This window comes from Diceros bicornis, chromosome 7 (assembly GCF_020826845.1).
Source record: "Diceros bicornis minor isolate mBicDic1 chromosome 7, mDicBic1.mat.cur, whole genome shotgun sequence".
Taxonomy (NCBI): Eukaryota; Metazoa; Chordata; class Mammalia; order Perissodactyla; family Rhinocerotidae; genus Diceros; species Diceros bicornis.
Window position 1 is genome coordinate 74,928,241 of NC_080746.1, and position 17,536 is coordinate 74,945,776.

The 17,536-nt window shown below is 38.1% G+C and overlaps 1 protein-coding gene across 3 annotated transcripts in view; it reads right to left on the minus strand.

The window, feature by feature from the left end:
• PIK3C2A (phosphatidylinositol-4-phosphate 3-kinase catalytic subunit type 2 alpha) overlaps positions 1-17,536 on the minus strand; it is a 109,059-nt gene that overhangs the window by 30,892 nt on the left and 60,631 nt on the right. For all 3 annotated transcript variants that reach the window (XM_058546049.1, XM_058546050.1, XM_058546051.1), the window contains exons 9-13: positions 9,688-9,831; positions 8,300-8,348; positions 8,009-8,219; positions 5,830-5,952; positions 4,091-4,258 (exon numbers count right to left, since the gene is read on the minus strand). In XM_058546049.1, coding sequence (XP_058402032.1) covers positions 4,091-4,258; positions 5,830-5,952; positions 8,009-8,219; positions 8,300-8,348; positions 9,688-9,831 — 695 coding nt within the window. The remainder of the gene's footprint in view (positions 1-4,090; positions 4,259-5,829; positions 5,953-8,008; positions 8,220-8,299; positions 8,349-9,687; positions 9,832-17,536) is intronic.

Genomic DNA, 17,536 nt, shown 5'->3' on the forward strand with positions numbered 1-17,536 from the left:
TTTTAATATGTACATTCTTTCTCTCTTTTTTATCCCCTGCCACTTGTTGAAGAAATCAGGTCTTTTATTCTGAGAATTTTCTACATCCTGGATTTTACTGACTAGATTCCTCTGCTGTCATTCAGCATGTCCCTTTATCTCCTATATTTTCTGTAAAGTAGTGGGTAGACTGAGAGGCTGGATCTGATTCAGGTTTAGTTATCTGGCAAAAATACTGAACACTTTATAGGTAGTATTGTATACTACTTCCTATTGCATCAAATAAAGAGACACACATTGTTTGGTTTCTCTCTCTGTAATGTTAATGATGTCAGCCCTGATGTCAGTTCCCCTACAGTAAAACCAACATATATGGGTTAAACTCAAAAGCATTCATCCTCTTTCCCTGCTTCTTTAAAGTTGCTAATTACCAGTTCTTGAGGTTTGTTACAGGGAAACTGATAACCAGAAAATACCAAGAAGCTCAAGCTTCTCAGACCTCAACTCCTTGGTTTCCTGGCACCAGAATCCACCATCCACCATGGAGACAGTTACCTGAGATTCTCTTATCTAGCCATCCTCCTCCCTGCCGGCAGCATCACAAGGCCAAACGCAGGCTGATGGGAAAACGCAGACGAGCAAGGCCACAGGCTCCCCCTCCCGACAAGCAGCTACATTCCTCACAACCTTTAAAACCCCATGCCTCCCATCTTTTGAGGAGACAGAACAAATCTGAGAGCTCTTGTCTCCCGGCTGACGTCAGCGGAAATAAAAACTCTTTCCTTGCCATAAGCCTGGTGTTCTAGTTTTATTTGGCCCTCTTGTGTGGCGGGTAAAGAACCTGGGTATGTACCCGGTAACATTAAGATAATCAGTCTGTTCAAGTGCTGTCAGTCTAAACCATACATTATAAAGTTCCAGAAAAGTTAACCACTTAATGGTCTTAAGCAGGCATTGGTAATCACTACTTAAATAAATGGTTCTCGACCAAAAGTGATTTTGCCCCCAGTGGACATTTGGCAATGTCTGGAGACATTTTTGGTTGGCAACTAGGGGGTACTACTGGCATCTAGTAGGCAGAAGCCAAGGATGCTGCCAAACATCCTACAATGCACAGAACAGTCTCCCACAGCAAAGAATTACCCAGCCCAAAATATCAACAGTGCCAAGACTGAGAAATCCTGGCCTAAATCTATTATTTCAGTAGGGCTTGCAAAATTTTGATATTCTAATTCTATCATTCCTTCTACATCTATTAGCTGGAATTTTTCTATTAAAAAACTTTCTCATATCAATTACTTGGTAATCCTGAGATACAACTGTTAAAGAAAGGCAGGTTAAATGCTGGACTCTAATTATTTAAAAATGAGTTAATAACTCATTTGTTATTAACTGAAGTACCTCTAAATCATTTGGCTTCCATGACAGTGACTTCATCAGGTTGTATGCAGGTTGTACTTTAAACATACATTATTTTAAACACAATTTCAAGACCAGGATTTCTGATCACAATAGTACTACAGTACTTTAACTGAACTAAATCATTAACACTTTGTTTCTCTATATGTATTAATGTAAAATCATCTTCCCTTTTAATTTCTGAGTATTTCTTGAATGTTAAATCCTAACATTACCTAGAGTGACTACACTACTTGGCAAAGTCTTAAGCTTAAACCATCTGCTCAGAGTTTTAACAGCAGAGGGTTGGATGCAAACTATTTGTCAAACAGAAGCTGCCCTTCACCTTACTCTCTTGAATTTTCAAAGAATGTTATGTCATTCATCTAAAATGAACATCTATTGGGCCGGCACCGTGGCTTAGTGGTTAAGTGCACGCGCTCCACTGCTGGTGGCCCAGATTTGGATCCCGGTCGCGCACCGATGTACCGCTTCTCCGGCCATGCTGAGGCCGCGTCCCACATACAGCAACTAGAAGGATGTGCAACTATGACATACAACTATCTACTGGGGCTTTGGGGGAAAAAAATAAATAAATAAATAAAATTATAAAATGAACATCTATTACTAGACAACAAAAGTGGCAAAAAGCGATGGTACTTCTCTAATGAAGCAAAGACTCCCGGTGCTTTCAAGAGCAGGAAGGTTTTCAGAACTGACTTATTTAGAAAACATTAATGATAATGATGCAATTATATTTGATTTTCTCATATAACTATTCCCTGACACTAATTTATCAAAGACAATTGAAAACACAATCCCCCTCCTTCATGTGGCCAATATTCTGTTTTAGCATAGTTAATGGATTATATTGAGCAAAAAGTTCTAAATACACATCATTAATAGTCATCTCTTCAATTGCTTTTCTCTAGCCTTTGGCAGTTCAAAATTATATCATGTGTCGAATTTGAGCCCACCAAAAGATAGAGAACAAAAAATCTTATACCGCCTCCTCAAATATGGGGCAAGTGACTAAAAGAAAAAAAACATCCGAATAAATGTTATATTTAAGTATAGGGAAAAAGAATATTTCAAGAACAAAATTTCTGAAGTCAGTGTTTCAAACATCACATGATTTTAATAAACTAATGGAAAATCAAACTGTGTTTGCCATTTAAGATAAAAAAGGAAATAGAACTAGATCAGCAGAATTTTTTCATTCTTAATTTTTGATTGTTTTATTGTAGGTTAAAGAGATCAGTTATTAAATCATTTCACAAACCATCCCGTGGAACACAATGTTTCAAAAGATATATTCTAGAACAAAAAAACTGTACCATGGTATCAAATAAGTTGAGAATGGCAATATAGGATAATAGTTAAGAACATAGATCCTGGGGCAGGACTGCCTAGATTCAAATCCCAATTCCACCACTGATAGCTAAGTGCCCTCGGGCAAGTCACTTAAGTACTTTGATTTCCCGCTCTGTAAAAAGGGATAACACCACCATCTACCTTCACAAGGTTGTTGTGAGGAATGTAAGGATATGTATACAGCACTCAGACTAACACCTAGCACAGAGTAAATGCTATGTGTTTATTACAGTAATATTGTTATTAAACACACTAGGTCTCCTGACTGCAGAACTTTAGAGAAATTTGAATATGCTAATGTGCATTATCACTCTCCAAAATGTTATCATGTACTGTATGAAACACCTCAAACTTATTCAATTGATTTTTTTTCATTTAGAAAGACTCCTGGGCCGGCCCCGTGGCTTAGTGGTTAAGTGTGCGCTCTCTGCTGCTGGCGGCCCAGGTTTGGATCCCGGGCGCGCACCGACGCACCGCTTCTCCGGCCATGCTGAGGCCGTGTCCCACATACAGCAACTAGAAGGATATGCAACTATGACATACAACTATCTACTGGGGCTTTGGGGGAAAAAATAAATAAATAAAATTAAAAAAAAAACAAAAGAAAGACTCCTGATGGTCTCATGGAACATATTATTACTTAAAACATAATTAAAATAGTCATTTGAAAGGCCAGATAGGTCACACTATCCCAATGGCTATTAGTCGACACAAAGCTAAAAAAAAATTCCTTTACCCCTAAAATCCAGATAGGTCACACTATCCCAATGGCTATTAGTCGACACAAAGCTAAAAAAAAAATTCCTTTACCCCTAAGGATCAATAAGTTTTTGTACATATGTGGGACCTTTGGAGATTAAAGGCGAAGGGCCCATAGAGTTAAGAGTAGATCAGCTAGGTAGAGTCAGGTAAAGAGAAGGAAATAATGTGCAAGTGTAGACTCTCTGAAACTGGAAAAGGACGGGAAAGGAATGAGAAGGGGGAAAATGGAGTTACTTTATTACTATCAAGGAAACTTGTAAGACCATGAGTATTATGTCAATAATATAGTGCTATGTATAAATGACACTTAAAGAGTGAACTGCCTGCTGCTTTTCTCCTGGAAAAGTGAGTGGCAAACAGTTCTGTGAATATCCATATAGATAGGTTCAAACTATAGCAGAATAACTTTGGTTTCCTCTGATCTGTGTCTCTGAAATGACCTCCTTTCATCACACTGGAAAAATTGAGGCAGTTCATTATCTCATGTATGTCATTGTTCCCCACCCTGTCCTCTAGCCAATTCTGATGCTGCAGATGTGTCCATAGTAACTCACCATCACAACTCAGTAACACTTACCGTTTAAAGTCAAAAAGAGGTAAAGAAACTTTGCCCAAAGCTTCTGGCCCCTTTCTCTGCTTATTAGAATCAGGGGAACTTCCACTGCTCTGATTTAAAATTCCAAAAAGAGTAAGGTGAAGAAGAGATTCTAATGGCAATTGTGATATCTGGATGGGAAAAATGATTCTATGGGGGAAAAAGTATTAATAGAAAAAACAAATTAGATCAAATAGGAAGTGTAACCCTTTAATGAGACTACAATTTTAGGTATTTTATTTGATTTATCAAATAATCTTTAATTCTGAGTAACCTTTACTTAAGTAGCAAGCTTGGCTAACACGTACTGTAAAAATCTTAAACAAATTTCATTAAAATTTCAAATATACAACATTTCTTTCTTCAAAATTTGGTTAGTGCCTTTACTCAAGACTTGCAAAATGTCAATTTCTACGCAAAATAATAGAGGTCATTTCTATTTCTTTTAGGAAAAACTAGACGGATGTCTATGAGTATTTCTGATTTGGGACGTATGTGTGCACATTATATACACACAGACATATATGTTTAACAATGCTTTTTTTTTTTTAAGTCTGAAAAGACACATAAAGTCAACAGTGGTAACTCTGAGGAGCCATGAGATAGTAAATGTTGAAAATAAAGTAACACTTTTTATCCTATACGCATTTTTGTATTATTTGATTGCTTTCACAGACGTGTTATTTTTATTTATTTATTTATTTATTTATTTATTTTTTGAGGAAGATTAGCCCTGAGCTAACATCTGTTGCCAATCCTACTTTTTGCTGAGGAAGATTGGCCCTGGGCCAACATCCGTGCCCATCTTCCTCTACTTTATATGGGATGGCACCACAGCATGGCTTGATAAGCGGTGCGTAGGTCTGTACCCGGGATCCGAACCTGTGAACCCCGGGCCGCCGAAGCAGAGCGTGCAAACTTAATCCCTACAACACTGGGCCGGCCCCTTATTTCTGTAATTTAAAAAATAAAACATAGAAAACCATTTAATAAATGCAGAATAAAAAGTAAAAAGCTCCAAGGGCCGCCCTGGTGGCACAAGCAGTTGGGTGCGTGTGCTCCACTGCGGCAGCCCGGGGTTCGCCGGTTCAGATCCCAGGCACACACCAATGCATTGCTTGGCAAGCCACGCTGTGGCGGCATCCCATATAAAGTGGAGGAAGATGGGCACGGATGTTAGCCCAGGGCAAGTCTTCCTCAGCAAAAACAAACAAACAAAAAAGTAAAAAGCTCTGCAACTGCCTATCTGCCTAAATAATGAAAGTATTTCCTTAGTTTAAAAACAATATTTTAAAAATATTAACAGTGCAAAATACCATCTTATACATGGATTTAAGATAATTTTTAAAATCTGTTAATCAAAAACTAGGCTTCATATATACAGTGTTATAGAATAAATACTAAACTAAGCAGTGTTATGAAACATCATCTTTCTAGAATCATATGTAAATTTATATTTTTAACTCGACAAAGTCTAGGATGAATTAATGGCATGTTTCTGCAATTTAACAATACGTAGATTTGAAAGAGTATTTCAGATTTTTAAATGAGAATTTCAGTCTGCTCTATAGAATCATACCAAGAAGAGACCTTAAGATGTCAGTAAGTATTTAATGAATTTTAATTGAAAATGTAATAAAAATTAAAGCTAGCATGCACACATGGAAAAAAGTAAAGAACAGGGCATACTGAAAGAATAAAAAGCCAGAAATTTCACTTACAGTTCATCCCATTTAATAAGATAGAAGAAATTCTTATAAGTGCCAACCTTCTTTGATTGAATAGGTTTAAAAAGATCCTTTCCATTGTAAGACAGGGAACATATCAAGTAGTATTTTTCATAACTGAGAAAAGAAATAGTTTAAATTGATTTTTATTTGATAATACAAATTAGTTAACTAATACAAATATATATCATTAGCCATTCTTTCCTAAAAGTGACTGAATTATCTGAAATAATTTGGTCACCATTCATTTGAATTTTTGGAAAAACATCTGAAATTTAACCACTGCAAATTCTATAAAAACAGAAAATAGGTATAGCAAAGGGAGTACAGAAGGAAACATATATCCCCAGGTGCCAGTCTAGGGGGCCATAATGATACCAGCTGGAGAATTTATCTCAATTTCGTGCTCTAGTTTTAGATTTTGTTGAATGACACTGAATAATTATTCATTTCTAGGTAAATTTTAGGAAGAAAAAGTACAAACATTATCTTCCCTAGGTGCCATTTTCCTTTGCTAAGCCAAAGAAATAGAGTTCATCAAGCGTATTAATGGTGTATGGGCCTGACTTGCACTGAGTTAAGTCTTCCTTATCTATTAGGTGGCTTCCATCCATGGGGACAGATGCTGTTGTATTACCTCATTAGACAGCAATGATTTAGCCCCTAATTGCCACAAATACAAAGCTGGTTAGATACAGTCAGTCAATCTTGTAGGGCAGGAGTCTTTGGTTCACTAAAATTGTATTCTACTAGTATTCTAACTTACTGCTTGGCTTACACATCAACCACTTTGTTCACATATACAATCTTTAATCATTCTAAATATATTTCGAATCTAACCTCATTGGTTCACAAAATACCCCTAGCTAACTATTTGATTCCTTTTCTTAGGCTCATTCCATCTGTCCCACTTTACTTCAGCATTTTATTAATTTCATTCCCATCTTAGTTATCACTGCAGTCTTCTGTATTGTCTTCTACTGAGTATTTGTCCTCCTCATTAGTGTCCCTAAATTTATTTGTGTGTGTATGGAGTATCTGGAGGGTATTATCCCTTTATGTATTTAAAAGAATGAAATACTTTCAGACAGCAGTAGTATCCATTAAAATGCAAGTTCCAGGAGGACAGAGATTTTTTTTATGCCTTGTTTACCGCTGAATCCCTAGTACTAAGAACACTGCCCACAAATGGTACTCAGTAAATATTTATTGAATGAATTAATATACCTCTCTCAAGGCATTATATTATTTTTTATATTTATTTATTTCTTTAATCTAAAGCTCAATTTAAGCAGAATTTATGTTTGGTATCTCTTCACTAGGCTTTACCTTATTTTGCAGCATCAAGCTATTATGAAACGATTTCATTAAAAATATTCAGTTCAGGGGCCAGCCCTGTGGCGCAAGTGGTTAAGTGCGCGCACTCCACTGCGGCGGCCTGGGGTTTGCCAGTTTGGATCCCAGGTGCGCACCGACGCACCACGTGTCAAGCCATGCTGTGGCGGCGTCCCATATACAGTGGAGGAAGATGGGCACGGATGTTAGCCCAGGGCCAGTCTTCCTCAGCAAAAAGAGGAGGATTGGCACATGTTAGCTCAGGGCTGATCTTCCTCACAAAAAAAAGAAAAACAAAAAAAAAGAAAAAAAATTCAATTCAGACTTTCCAGTTTATATTAATCATTTCCAAATAAGTTGAAGTTGGCAAACTTTATGGAACTGACAAAAAAATCAAAAAGGAAAAACCCATATTAAAAATTCAATACAAGAAATATGCTCTTGCAAACTTCAAAGCCTAGCAATCAGTAAATTGTAAACTACTAAAGAAGAAAAAAAATGTGCTAAATTCTAGTCCCATTACACTCGGTTTCAAATTACCCTGGTTCTAAAGAAAAGGCAGAAAAAATAGCAGTCACAAATTGACTAATTTATTAAATTAGCATTTGTCCTTCTAAGTTTAAACATATTTTCCTGCCTTTTTTGCATGTAGGGGAGTGATATTTTTTACTGGAACAGCTTCAAACATTTCTTTAATTTTTATGAAAACCACAAAGGTATGTGGTGATTTTTCTATCATCCATTTAAATACCAAGATAACAGTAGATGGTGACATTTTACAAGATTAGAATAGCTTCTAGGTAAAACTGTAAATATTTTCTTTTAAACAGTTACTTACTTTGATACCCAGTTACTTGAAATTCCATGTGCAGCAAAAATTGTAAACTGGAGCTGTTCTGTTGTAGTCCACGCTTCCTTGATGTTCCTGTTACTTTGGGCACAGTCTGTAGGACTCCTACCAGAACTTGTATGGAGTCTGAGAAGATCATAAATTGCTGCAGTTAATTGGTCCATGCTTACCTCAACAGGATTTTCAGAATTCAGTGAGCCTACAATTAAAGAAATTGTTAATATAATTCTCTAAAAAAGCAACAATTATTGCTAAAATTTAAAGAACTTAAAGACATACCACTAGTTGAACTCTGGCTAGTGTCTCTTCCTCCAGACAGTGAAGTCACCTGTACAAACACATACAAATTAGTTAGAAAATTGCCCACGATGTAATATAAAATGTTTACCTTTAATTTCAATACATTTAATTAAATGCTATAACAAAGACACCCTTTGCAGGGGAAATGTCCCAAAAGTGTCTGCAGAATTAATTAAACCATAAAAAAGAATGCAAAAAGAAAGTGAAAACCCCAAACCAAATACACAGATGATTTTAGTATCAAGAAAATCATAGAGTAACTGAAAACCACTGCAAAATACAGAAACTCAACAAAATCTGCCTCATTAAACCAATTTAGTAATTAAGATTTGAAACTCAAAAGTGATAAATACACTAATACAATACTTTATTTTCCATTAGTTGCTCTATTATTAGCATGATAAGAATATCCTTAAAGAAACTAGAACTCTATTTAATACCATTTAGTGTCTCAAAAAAGTTCTTATAATTATTGAAACTGAGCTCCTTTTTCCTGCAAATGAATATAATGAATAGAAGCCTCAGACAACATTAGGACCAGGGTAGTTGATCACCTCCAAGTGATTTTATATATATTTTTTAAGTTCTAAAAACAAGCACATAATAAGAAAGAAAGAAAAAAAAAAAGAGACCCAAATTTCTGTATACTATACAGCTAGGCTGTCTGTGTTGGGAACGAATGGATTGAGCTATCCCTTAGATATCTGTTGAGGGGCATACCATCAATATAACTTTTCCTTCCTTTAAATTTATCAAGTCTTGTGATCAACCGTCTCTTGTCCTTCCAATCAGAGCTACGAACATCCCTATGAACAGAGTTAATTAAATCCCCATGGAAATATCATGGGGAGAGCTTTTACTAAAAGCAACAGAATGACATCAAGAGAGGGCTTCCAACCTGGTTGCTACTGAGTCAGTAAGTCACTATTACTGAGGCTTCTGGGTCTTTTCAACAGGAAGGAAGTATATACCAGAGTAGAACTTCCCCCATTGGCAATCATGGACATTTCCATTCAGAGGGAGAAATGGTAGCTATTACCATCCAGGTCCTTCAAGCTCAGTATCTACCTTAAAACTCCCAACCAACTCATTTATGCCAGAGTTCTTCTTCTACACACAAAAAATTCAGTCTGGCATCCACCTATTCAATGTCTACTCTTACAAAGCTCTTCTAGGGCAGCCCACCCATCTCCTTTTAGGAATTCCCCACCTTACCAAGTAAGTGACCAAATCAACACTCAAAAGTTAAAGTCAAAGTTAAAATGATAACATTCTGTCTAGCAGAAGCAAAAATCTCCAGTTTAAGTGATAGATACTCAAGTACATATTTTCATGTAATAAAATGCTAATTACTAAAAAATACTCACATTAGCACTTTTACTCCTTGGAAGATTAACTGCTCTCTTTAGCCTCTTTATTGATTCTGTAATGGCAAGAGTTTCTACACCATCTAAAGCACTACAGATTTTTCTTACAGCTTTAATTACTTGATCTATGGCTCGGTGCTGGTTCTTTAAAAAGAAAAAGTAAAATAAACATAAGTATGTGGAATTTAAAGAATCAATTTCAGAGATTAAGTCAGAAACTAGACATTTTAGTTGTGCCTAAGAACAGATATCCTTTACTGTTTTGTGATGAAAAAGAAAAGAAATAAGATAGCTTTTTAATTATATAGTTTACTTTAAAGTAGGAAAAAGCAGGCCCGGTTAATTTGCACCTTGCCTGACACAATTATTCATAAGCAAATGCCATTAATTTCATATCAGAATCAGAAGTCAAAGCAATAAATTACCAACAAATTACTAAATCACTAAAAAAATTGGAGTTATCTTTTTCTCATTTGGGAATAATTTCCACCTTAAAAACATCAACCCTTCTCTCGTTGTCTTGTAAAAATATGGCATCAAAAAACAAATTCTTCGGGCCAGCCCCGTGGCTTGGCAGTTAAGTGTGCGCGCTCCGCTGCTGGCAGCCCGGGTTCGGATCCCGGGCTCGCACCGACGCACCGCTTCTCCAGCCATGCTGGGGCCGCGTACAGCGACCGGAAGGATGTACAGCTATGATGTGCAACTATCTACTGGGGCTTTGGGGGAAAAAATAAATAAATAAAATTATTAAAAAAAAAACAAATTCTTCAGAGGTTGGCCATATATTAATAACACTGGGCAACAGTTATCAGGAGGGAGTCAACTTTTAAGCATCATTTGCATGTATACAACCATTTTTCTCTGATGAAAAAACTTCCTTGAGGACAGTCCCTCTGTGCTATTCAACCACAGTTTGATTTCACCATGATTCAAAAGTATACATGTACAAATATATCATAAAATCATTTACCTGAAGAGAATCATTTAAAAATCCTCCACTCCCTCATCATCATTTTTTTTTCCGTGAGGAAGATCAGCCCTGAGCTAACATCCGATGCCAATCCTCCTCTTTTTGCCGAGGAAGATCAGCCCTGGGATAACATCCGTGCCCATCTTCCTCTACTTTATATGGGACGCCACCACAGCATGGCTTGACAAGCTATGCATTGGTGCACACCTGGGATCCAACCCTGCGAAGCCCGGGCCTCCGAAGCGGAGCGTGTGTACTTAACCACTACGCCACTGGGCTGGCCCCCCTCATCATCGTTTTAAAGTACATATCTCATTAAGAAACATTCCTACATAATGAATTAATTCATCAAACATTCATGCCAAACTTATATGCCAAGTACTGTTAAGAGTGGGCTGAAACTCAGTACTGTACAACCCCTTAAAAATTTAAATTTTTCCACTCCTGAGGCTTGGCTACCATAAACCGAAAGTTACCTTCACCTTCATGCTTAAAGGAAAGCACCTCATTTTCTCAAACGCCCAATTACCCTGCAGTTTTCAGGGCCTGAAGGTCTGTTTTCTACTTCCCATTTTTGCTTGACTTATATTTCTGCTTACTTTTACTTCTTTAGCTTTATGCAAAAACCGTTCCAGTTTTGAAGCTCATGCTATTCTCCTATACTGTTCTCCATCATTTTTTATGTGCAGTTATCAATTTATTGTGTATCAGTTCCAAATCCACCCTACTTTGCTCTCCTTTGTGATACTGGAGCTAGACACTACAAACATTTCTCCTTTGCCGGCTAGCACAATGTCAGGTTTTGTCAATAGAGGGCACTGCAGGGACATTCAAAGGCAATAGCAGTATGCAGACACTTCTCACCCAAGTTCCAGTCCTCCATTTTGTAATTCCGTGTGGGAGCCCAGTGGTCCTCAAAGACCAGCTCCAGCTGTACCTTCAGGTCATGCTCTCCCAATCTGAGAGCTCTGGCATGCTTCTTTGCCATAGGCAACCTGTGTGTTCTTGTGATAGCCAGACCCTCGTCAAAGAGGCTGAATTTCAGCTAGGGGTGGGGGAGAGGCTCCACCCCAAATCCTTAGAGTTCCTTCACTATCCATTGTTCTTCAACCTAAAGTTGACAGCTGCTTTTCTGCACCTGTTACTTCTAGACCCCTTAGAGCAGGTTGGCAAACTCTTTTTTTAAAGGCTAGATAGTAAATGTTTTAGGCTTTGTGGGCCACACAGTCTCTGTCACAATTCAACTCTGCTATTAGGGCATGAAAACAGACATGGATAATATAAAAACAAATTAGCACGGCTATGTTCCAATAACACATCATTTACAAAAACAGGCAACAGGCCAGATTTGGCATGTGAGCCATAATATGCCAACTCCTGCGTTAGAGTCCTCTTTTACCCTTTGCAGTAATTAACTACATTTTATTAATTACGTTTTACTAATTCACTAAATTTCTCTGTCCAAATAACTGTTATAGTTCCTGTCTCCTGACTTGGCCCGTGACTAACTAATCTGCCTTGCCACTGACATGTAGGCATTTCCCCCACTGTATGCCATATTTTTGCTCTGGATATTTATCTGACTTTCTACCCTCTATCTTATAAGCCTCTCAGTTACATAAATGTCCATGAGGAAAATTCACAGCGTCTTCAACCCCAAAACTGTACCCTACCATTATCTTAACTACAATATCATACTCATCACAATCTCCTTTGTTTCCAGCCCTCACACTCTTATTCTGACCAAATCTGTTCTTTGAGCTCAGAGACTTCTCTGCTTCTTCTACCAGGCAGCTGAGTACTTCTAAAGAAAATTTCACAACTGTATAGATTCAACAGTCCCCAATTTCAGCAGGAACCTGCATGCCACTTAACATTCCATTTACCTGCTCTTGGTCAGCTCTCTTGCCCATTCCCCTCAGAATATGAAACCAAACCACTAAAACTTGCCACAAAACCCCTACTGCCACCCTAACTTCATTTTAGTAAAATAAATTAACATCTTATCTCTAGAAAACTAAGGCCAAGAGGAATCAAAACTTCTACAACTTCCCGACCTCCCCTAAAACCCACCTAAGAGAAATTAAAACATACATCCACACAAAGACTTATACATGAATGTTTATACTGCATTATTCATAATAACCAAAAAATATAAACAGTCAAATGTCCATTATTTGGTGACTGGATAAACAAAATGTAGTATATCCATACAATGGAAGTATTCAGCAATAAAAAAAGAAACAAAGTATGGATACATACTATAATTTATATACTACAACAGGGACAGAGCTTAAGAACAGTATGGTATTTGAAAGAAATCAGATATAAAAGATTACATAGGGTATGATTCCATTTACATGACATCTCCATTAAAAGCAAATCTATCAAGAAAGGAACAAGATCAGTAGTTGTTTGGGGCTGGGGCTGGGAAAGCGGAATGATTGCAAAGTAGCACATAGAAACTTTTGGGAGTGATGAAAATGTTCTAAAACTGGATTGTGGTGATAATTATACAAGTCTATGCATTTACTAAAAGAATCACTTAACTGTACACATCTAATAGGTAAATTTTATGGTATATAAATTATATCTCAATAAAGCTATAAAAAAATATGAGGAGTAAATATGATAGAGCCAGCCCTGGTGGTCTAGTGGTTAAGATTCGGTGCTCTCACTGCCACAGCCCAGGTTTGCTTCCTACTCAAGAAAACACGCGACCTGTCCATCGGCTGTCATACCGTGGCGGCTGCATGTTGCTGTGATGCTGAAAGCTATGTCACCAGTATTTCAAATACCAGCAGGGTCACCCATGGTGGACAGGTTTTGGTGGAGCTTCCAGACTCAGACAAAGAAGAACCTGGCCATCCAATTCTGAAAAAATTGACCACGAAAACCCTACGAACAGCAGCGGAGTATATGTCTGATATAGCGTCAGAAGATGAGAGGATGGCACAAAAAGACCAGGCAGGGTTCCGCTCTGCTGTACAAAGTGTCGCTAGGCGTCGGAATCGACTTGAAGGCACTAACAACAACGATAGAGTCACTATTCTAGATAAGATGATCAGTGAAGAGCTCTCTGAAAAGACATTTGAGCACAAATGTTAATGAACTAAAAGGGTAAACCACGCAAGTATCTGGGTTAGAGCATTAAAAGTAGAGGGAACAACAAGCACAAGGGTCCCAGCTGGGGAGCATACCTGCAGATCAACTAGAACCAAGGAAGAAAAGGGCAGGAAGCCAGATCAGAGAGGTAGTGGGTCAGAATATATAGGGCCTCGAAGCCACAATTAGGGATCTGAATTTTACTGAGATAATAAACAGAATTTGAATAAAAGACTGGCATAATTTAATTTTTTAAGGGTTTATAAATTTTATTAATCTTTTCAAAGAAGCGTCTTTTGGCTTTGATTTTCTCTTATTTTACATTTGCTTTCTGTGTTTATTTTCATTTTTTTAAATAAACTTCTTATTTTGGAGTAATTTTAGATGTACAGAAAAGTTGTAAAAATAGTACAGAGTTTCCATATAATATTAAAGGAAACTGGGTTAAGTAACCTCTTACATAACTATATTACACTTGTCAAGACACACTGGTACATTACTATTAACTTAATTGCAGGCTTGATTCAGATTTCACCAGTTTTCCACTAATGTCCTTTTCCTCTTCCAGGACACAATCCAGGACACAACATTGCATTTAGTGACATTTTTAAAAGATCATTTTGGTTGCCTGTGGAAGACAGACTGTAGAAGGACAAGAGTAAAAGCTGGGAAATCAGTAAGGAACTATCGTGACTACTGTAATTGACTAGGACTGTAGCTTTGGTAGTGACGAAAAATGGTCACATTCTGAATGTATTTTCAGCGTAGAGCTGACAAGAATTAGACTGAATATGGGATGTGAAAGATCTTTTTCTTGAGAAATCAAATGTGACTCCAAGGTTTTGGCCTAGGAAAACGGAAGAACAGAGTTGTGATTTATTAAGAAGGGGAAGACTGATGAATAGATATAAAAGGTAATATAAAAAATTCAGTTTTGTATATCAAATTTGAGATGTTAGTTAATTAGATATTCATATAAAAATGTCAAGTAACAGATATTTGAATCTGGAGTTGAGAAAAGAGGTTAAGGCTGGGGATATGAATTTCAGAGTCATCAGCATATGTAGGGTATTTAAAAATATGAGATTAGGGGCCTCCCTGGTGGCGTAGTGGTTAAGTTTGCGTGCTCTGCTTCGGCAGCCCGGGGTTCACAGGTTTGGGTCCCAGGCACGGACCGATGCACCACTTGTCAAGCCATGCTCTGGCGGCATCCCATATAAAGTAGAGACAGACAGGCACAGATGTTAGCCCCGGGCCAATCTTCCTCAGCAAAAAGAGGAGGATTGGCATCAGATGTTAGCTGAGGGCTAATCTTCCTCACAAATAAATAAATAAATAAAAATATGAGATTAAGTGAGATCACCTAGGATGGAATATATAGAGAGAAGAGGTCCTAGAACTGAGCCCTCAGGCATTCTAATGTTTAGAGATCAGGAAGATAAGGAGATCATAAAGAGGAAGCCACAAGTGAGAATGAGAATAGAGCAGACAGTAGAAGTAGGAGAACCAAGAATGTGATATCCCAGAGGCCATGTGAGTGTTTCAAGATGGAAGAAATGATAACTGTATCAAACACTATAGAAAAGTTGAGAAAAATAAAGACTAAGACCTTATTACCAGAACATGATCATGGAAGTCCTTGCTGATCTTAATAAGTGTGGTTTCATGGAAGGGCTGAGAATGAAAGCCTGACTGGAGAGGGTTCATAAGAGAATGGGAAGAGAGGAAGTGGAAGCACTAAAAACGGATTAACTTTCAGGAGTTTTGGTGCAAGGAGAACAGAGAAGTGGAGTGGTTGCTGTAGGGGAATGTGGATTTTTCATTTTATTTTAAGATGGGAGACATTCCTAGGGCTCAGTTCTCAAACTTATTTTCTCTACCTGCAATGATTTTCTTAGTGATCTCATCCAGTCTTATGGCTGCAAAATGCCATTTATATTCCGATGATTCTCAAGCTTAATATCTCCAGCCTTGACCTCCTCCATTAAATTTCAGATTCATATCCAACTGCCTACTCAACATCGTTATTTGCATGAATAATAGTCATCTGAAACATAATGTCCAAAATTAATTTCCAGATCTTCCCACCAAACCTGCTCCTCTCAGAGGACTCAGAACTGCACCTCACTAAAACACAACTCCAGATTTCCAAATGCTCAGGTAGAAAATCTTGGAGTTACGCTTAACTCTTCTCTCTATCTCTCTGTCATGCTTCACATCAAATCTATTGGTAAATCCTCCTAGCATTAACTTCAAAACATATCACAGGAGAGTGACGTCAGCGTCATGGCGGAGTGAGCTTTCCCGTAAACTCTTCCCTCAATAAGATACAACAAAAGGAACAGTTACAGACCAACAACGGAATCCTAGACAGTGAAAAGCAAGATCGGAAAGCTCCACACTGCCGCACATCTGAGGGTGGAACATGCTGGGCCCCCAGAGGAAGTGGGGAGAGGTAAGGAGAACTCCTCTCCCTCCCCATCAGATCAGTGATCCCGGTCCACGCAGCTCCCAGAAAGCGGGGAGGAGCAGCCCTCTGCGGGGAAAGCATAGCTCTTCATGCTTTCTCAGCCAGTGGGAAACTCCCACACAGAGGACTCAGAACTGCTAGGGGGTACCATCAACATCTGAGCACCCCAGAGAGTGGATAACGAGGGGCGAATGAGAAGCCCCCCACGCCAGGGACCCAGCAGGCAAAAGAGAGAGCCCCCTCGCCCCCCGCAAACCAGACCCTGCAGCTCAGCCAACCAGACCAGACCAAGAAACCGGCAGATCAAAGTGAACAGCCGCAGCAGAGCGCAGGGGGCTCAGATTACACAGCCCTTTACCCCCACACAGTGATGGCAGGTGGAAATTGCAACCAGATATTTCCAGGATGAGGAACAACAAAGCCAATACAGGAACCACAATGCAAAGATACATGAAATCACCAGACCAGAAGGAAAATGACAAGCACCCAGAAACCAACCCTGAAGACACAGAAATCCATAACCCAAACAACAGAGGTTTCAAAATAGCTATCATAAAAACACTCAACGAAATACGAGACAACACAGACAAACAATTCAATGAGATTAGGAGTTTCTTCACAAAAGAGATTGAAATCATAAAGAAAAACCAATCAGTACTGATGGAGATGAAGAACACAATGGATGAGATAAAGGAGAATCTGGAATCTTTAAAGAACAGAGCTGACAATATGGAGGAAAGAATTAGCATTATAGAGGACAGGAATACAGATATGCTCCAGATGAAAGAGGAGAGAGAACTAAGACTAAAAAGAAATGAAGAAAGTCTCCGAGAAATATCTGACTTTATTAGGAAATGTAACATAAGAATTGTAGGTATTCCTGAAGGAAAAGAGAGGGAAAGAGGAACAGAGAGCCTATTCAAGGAAATAATAGCTGAGAATTTCCCAAATCTGGGGAAGGAGCAGGAAATACCAGTAAGCAAAGCCAACAGATCACCTAAATACATCAACAGGCAAAGGCCCACTCCACGACACCTAGTGGTAGGGCTGGCCAAAGTCAATGACAAAGAAACAATATTAAGGGCAGCTACACAAAAACAAAAAATAACATACAAAGGAACTCCCATCAAGCTCTCAGCGGATTTCTCAAGAGAAACTTTACAGGCTAGGAGCGACTGGAATGATATATCCAAAATACTGAAAGACAAAAACTTTCAGCCAAGAATACTCTATCCAGCAAAAATATCCTTCAAATATGATGGAGAAATAGTAACTTTCCCAGATAAACAAAAGCTAAGGGAGTT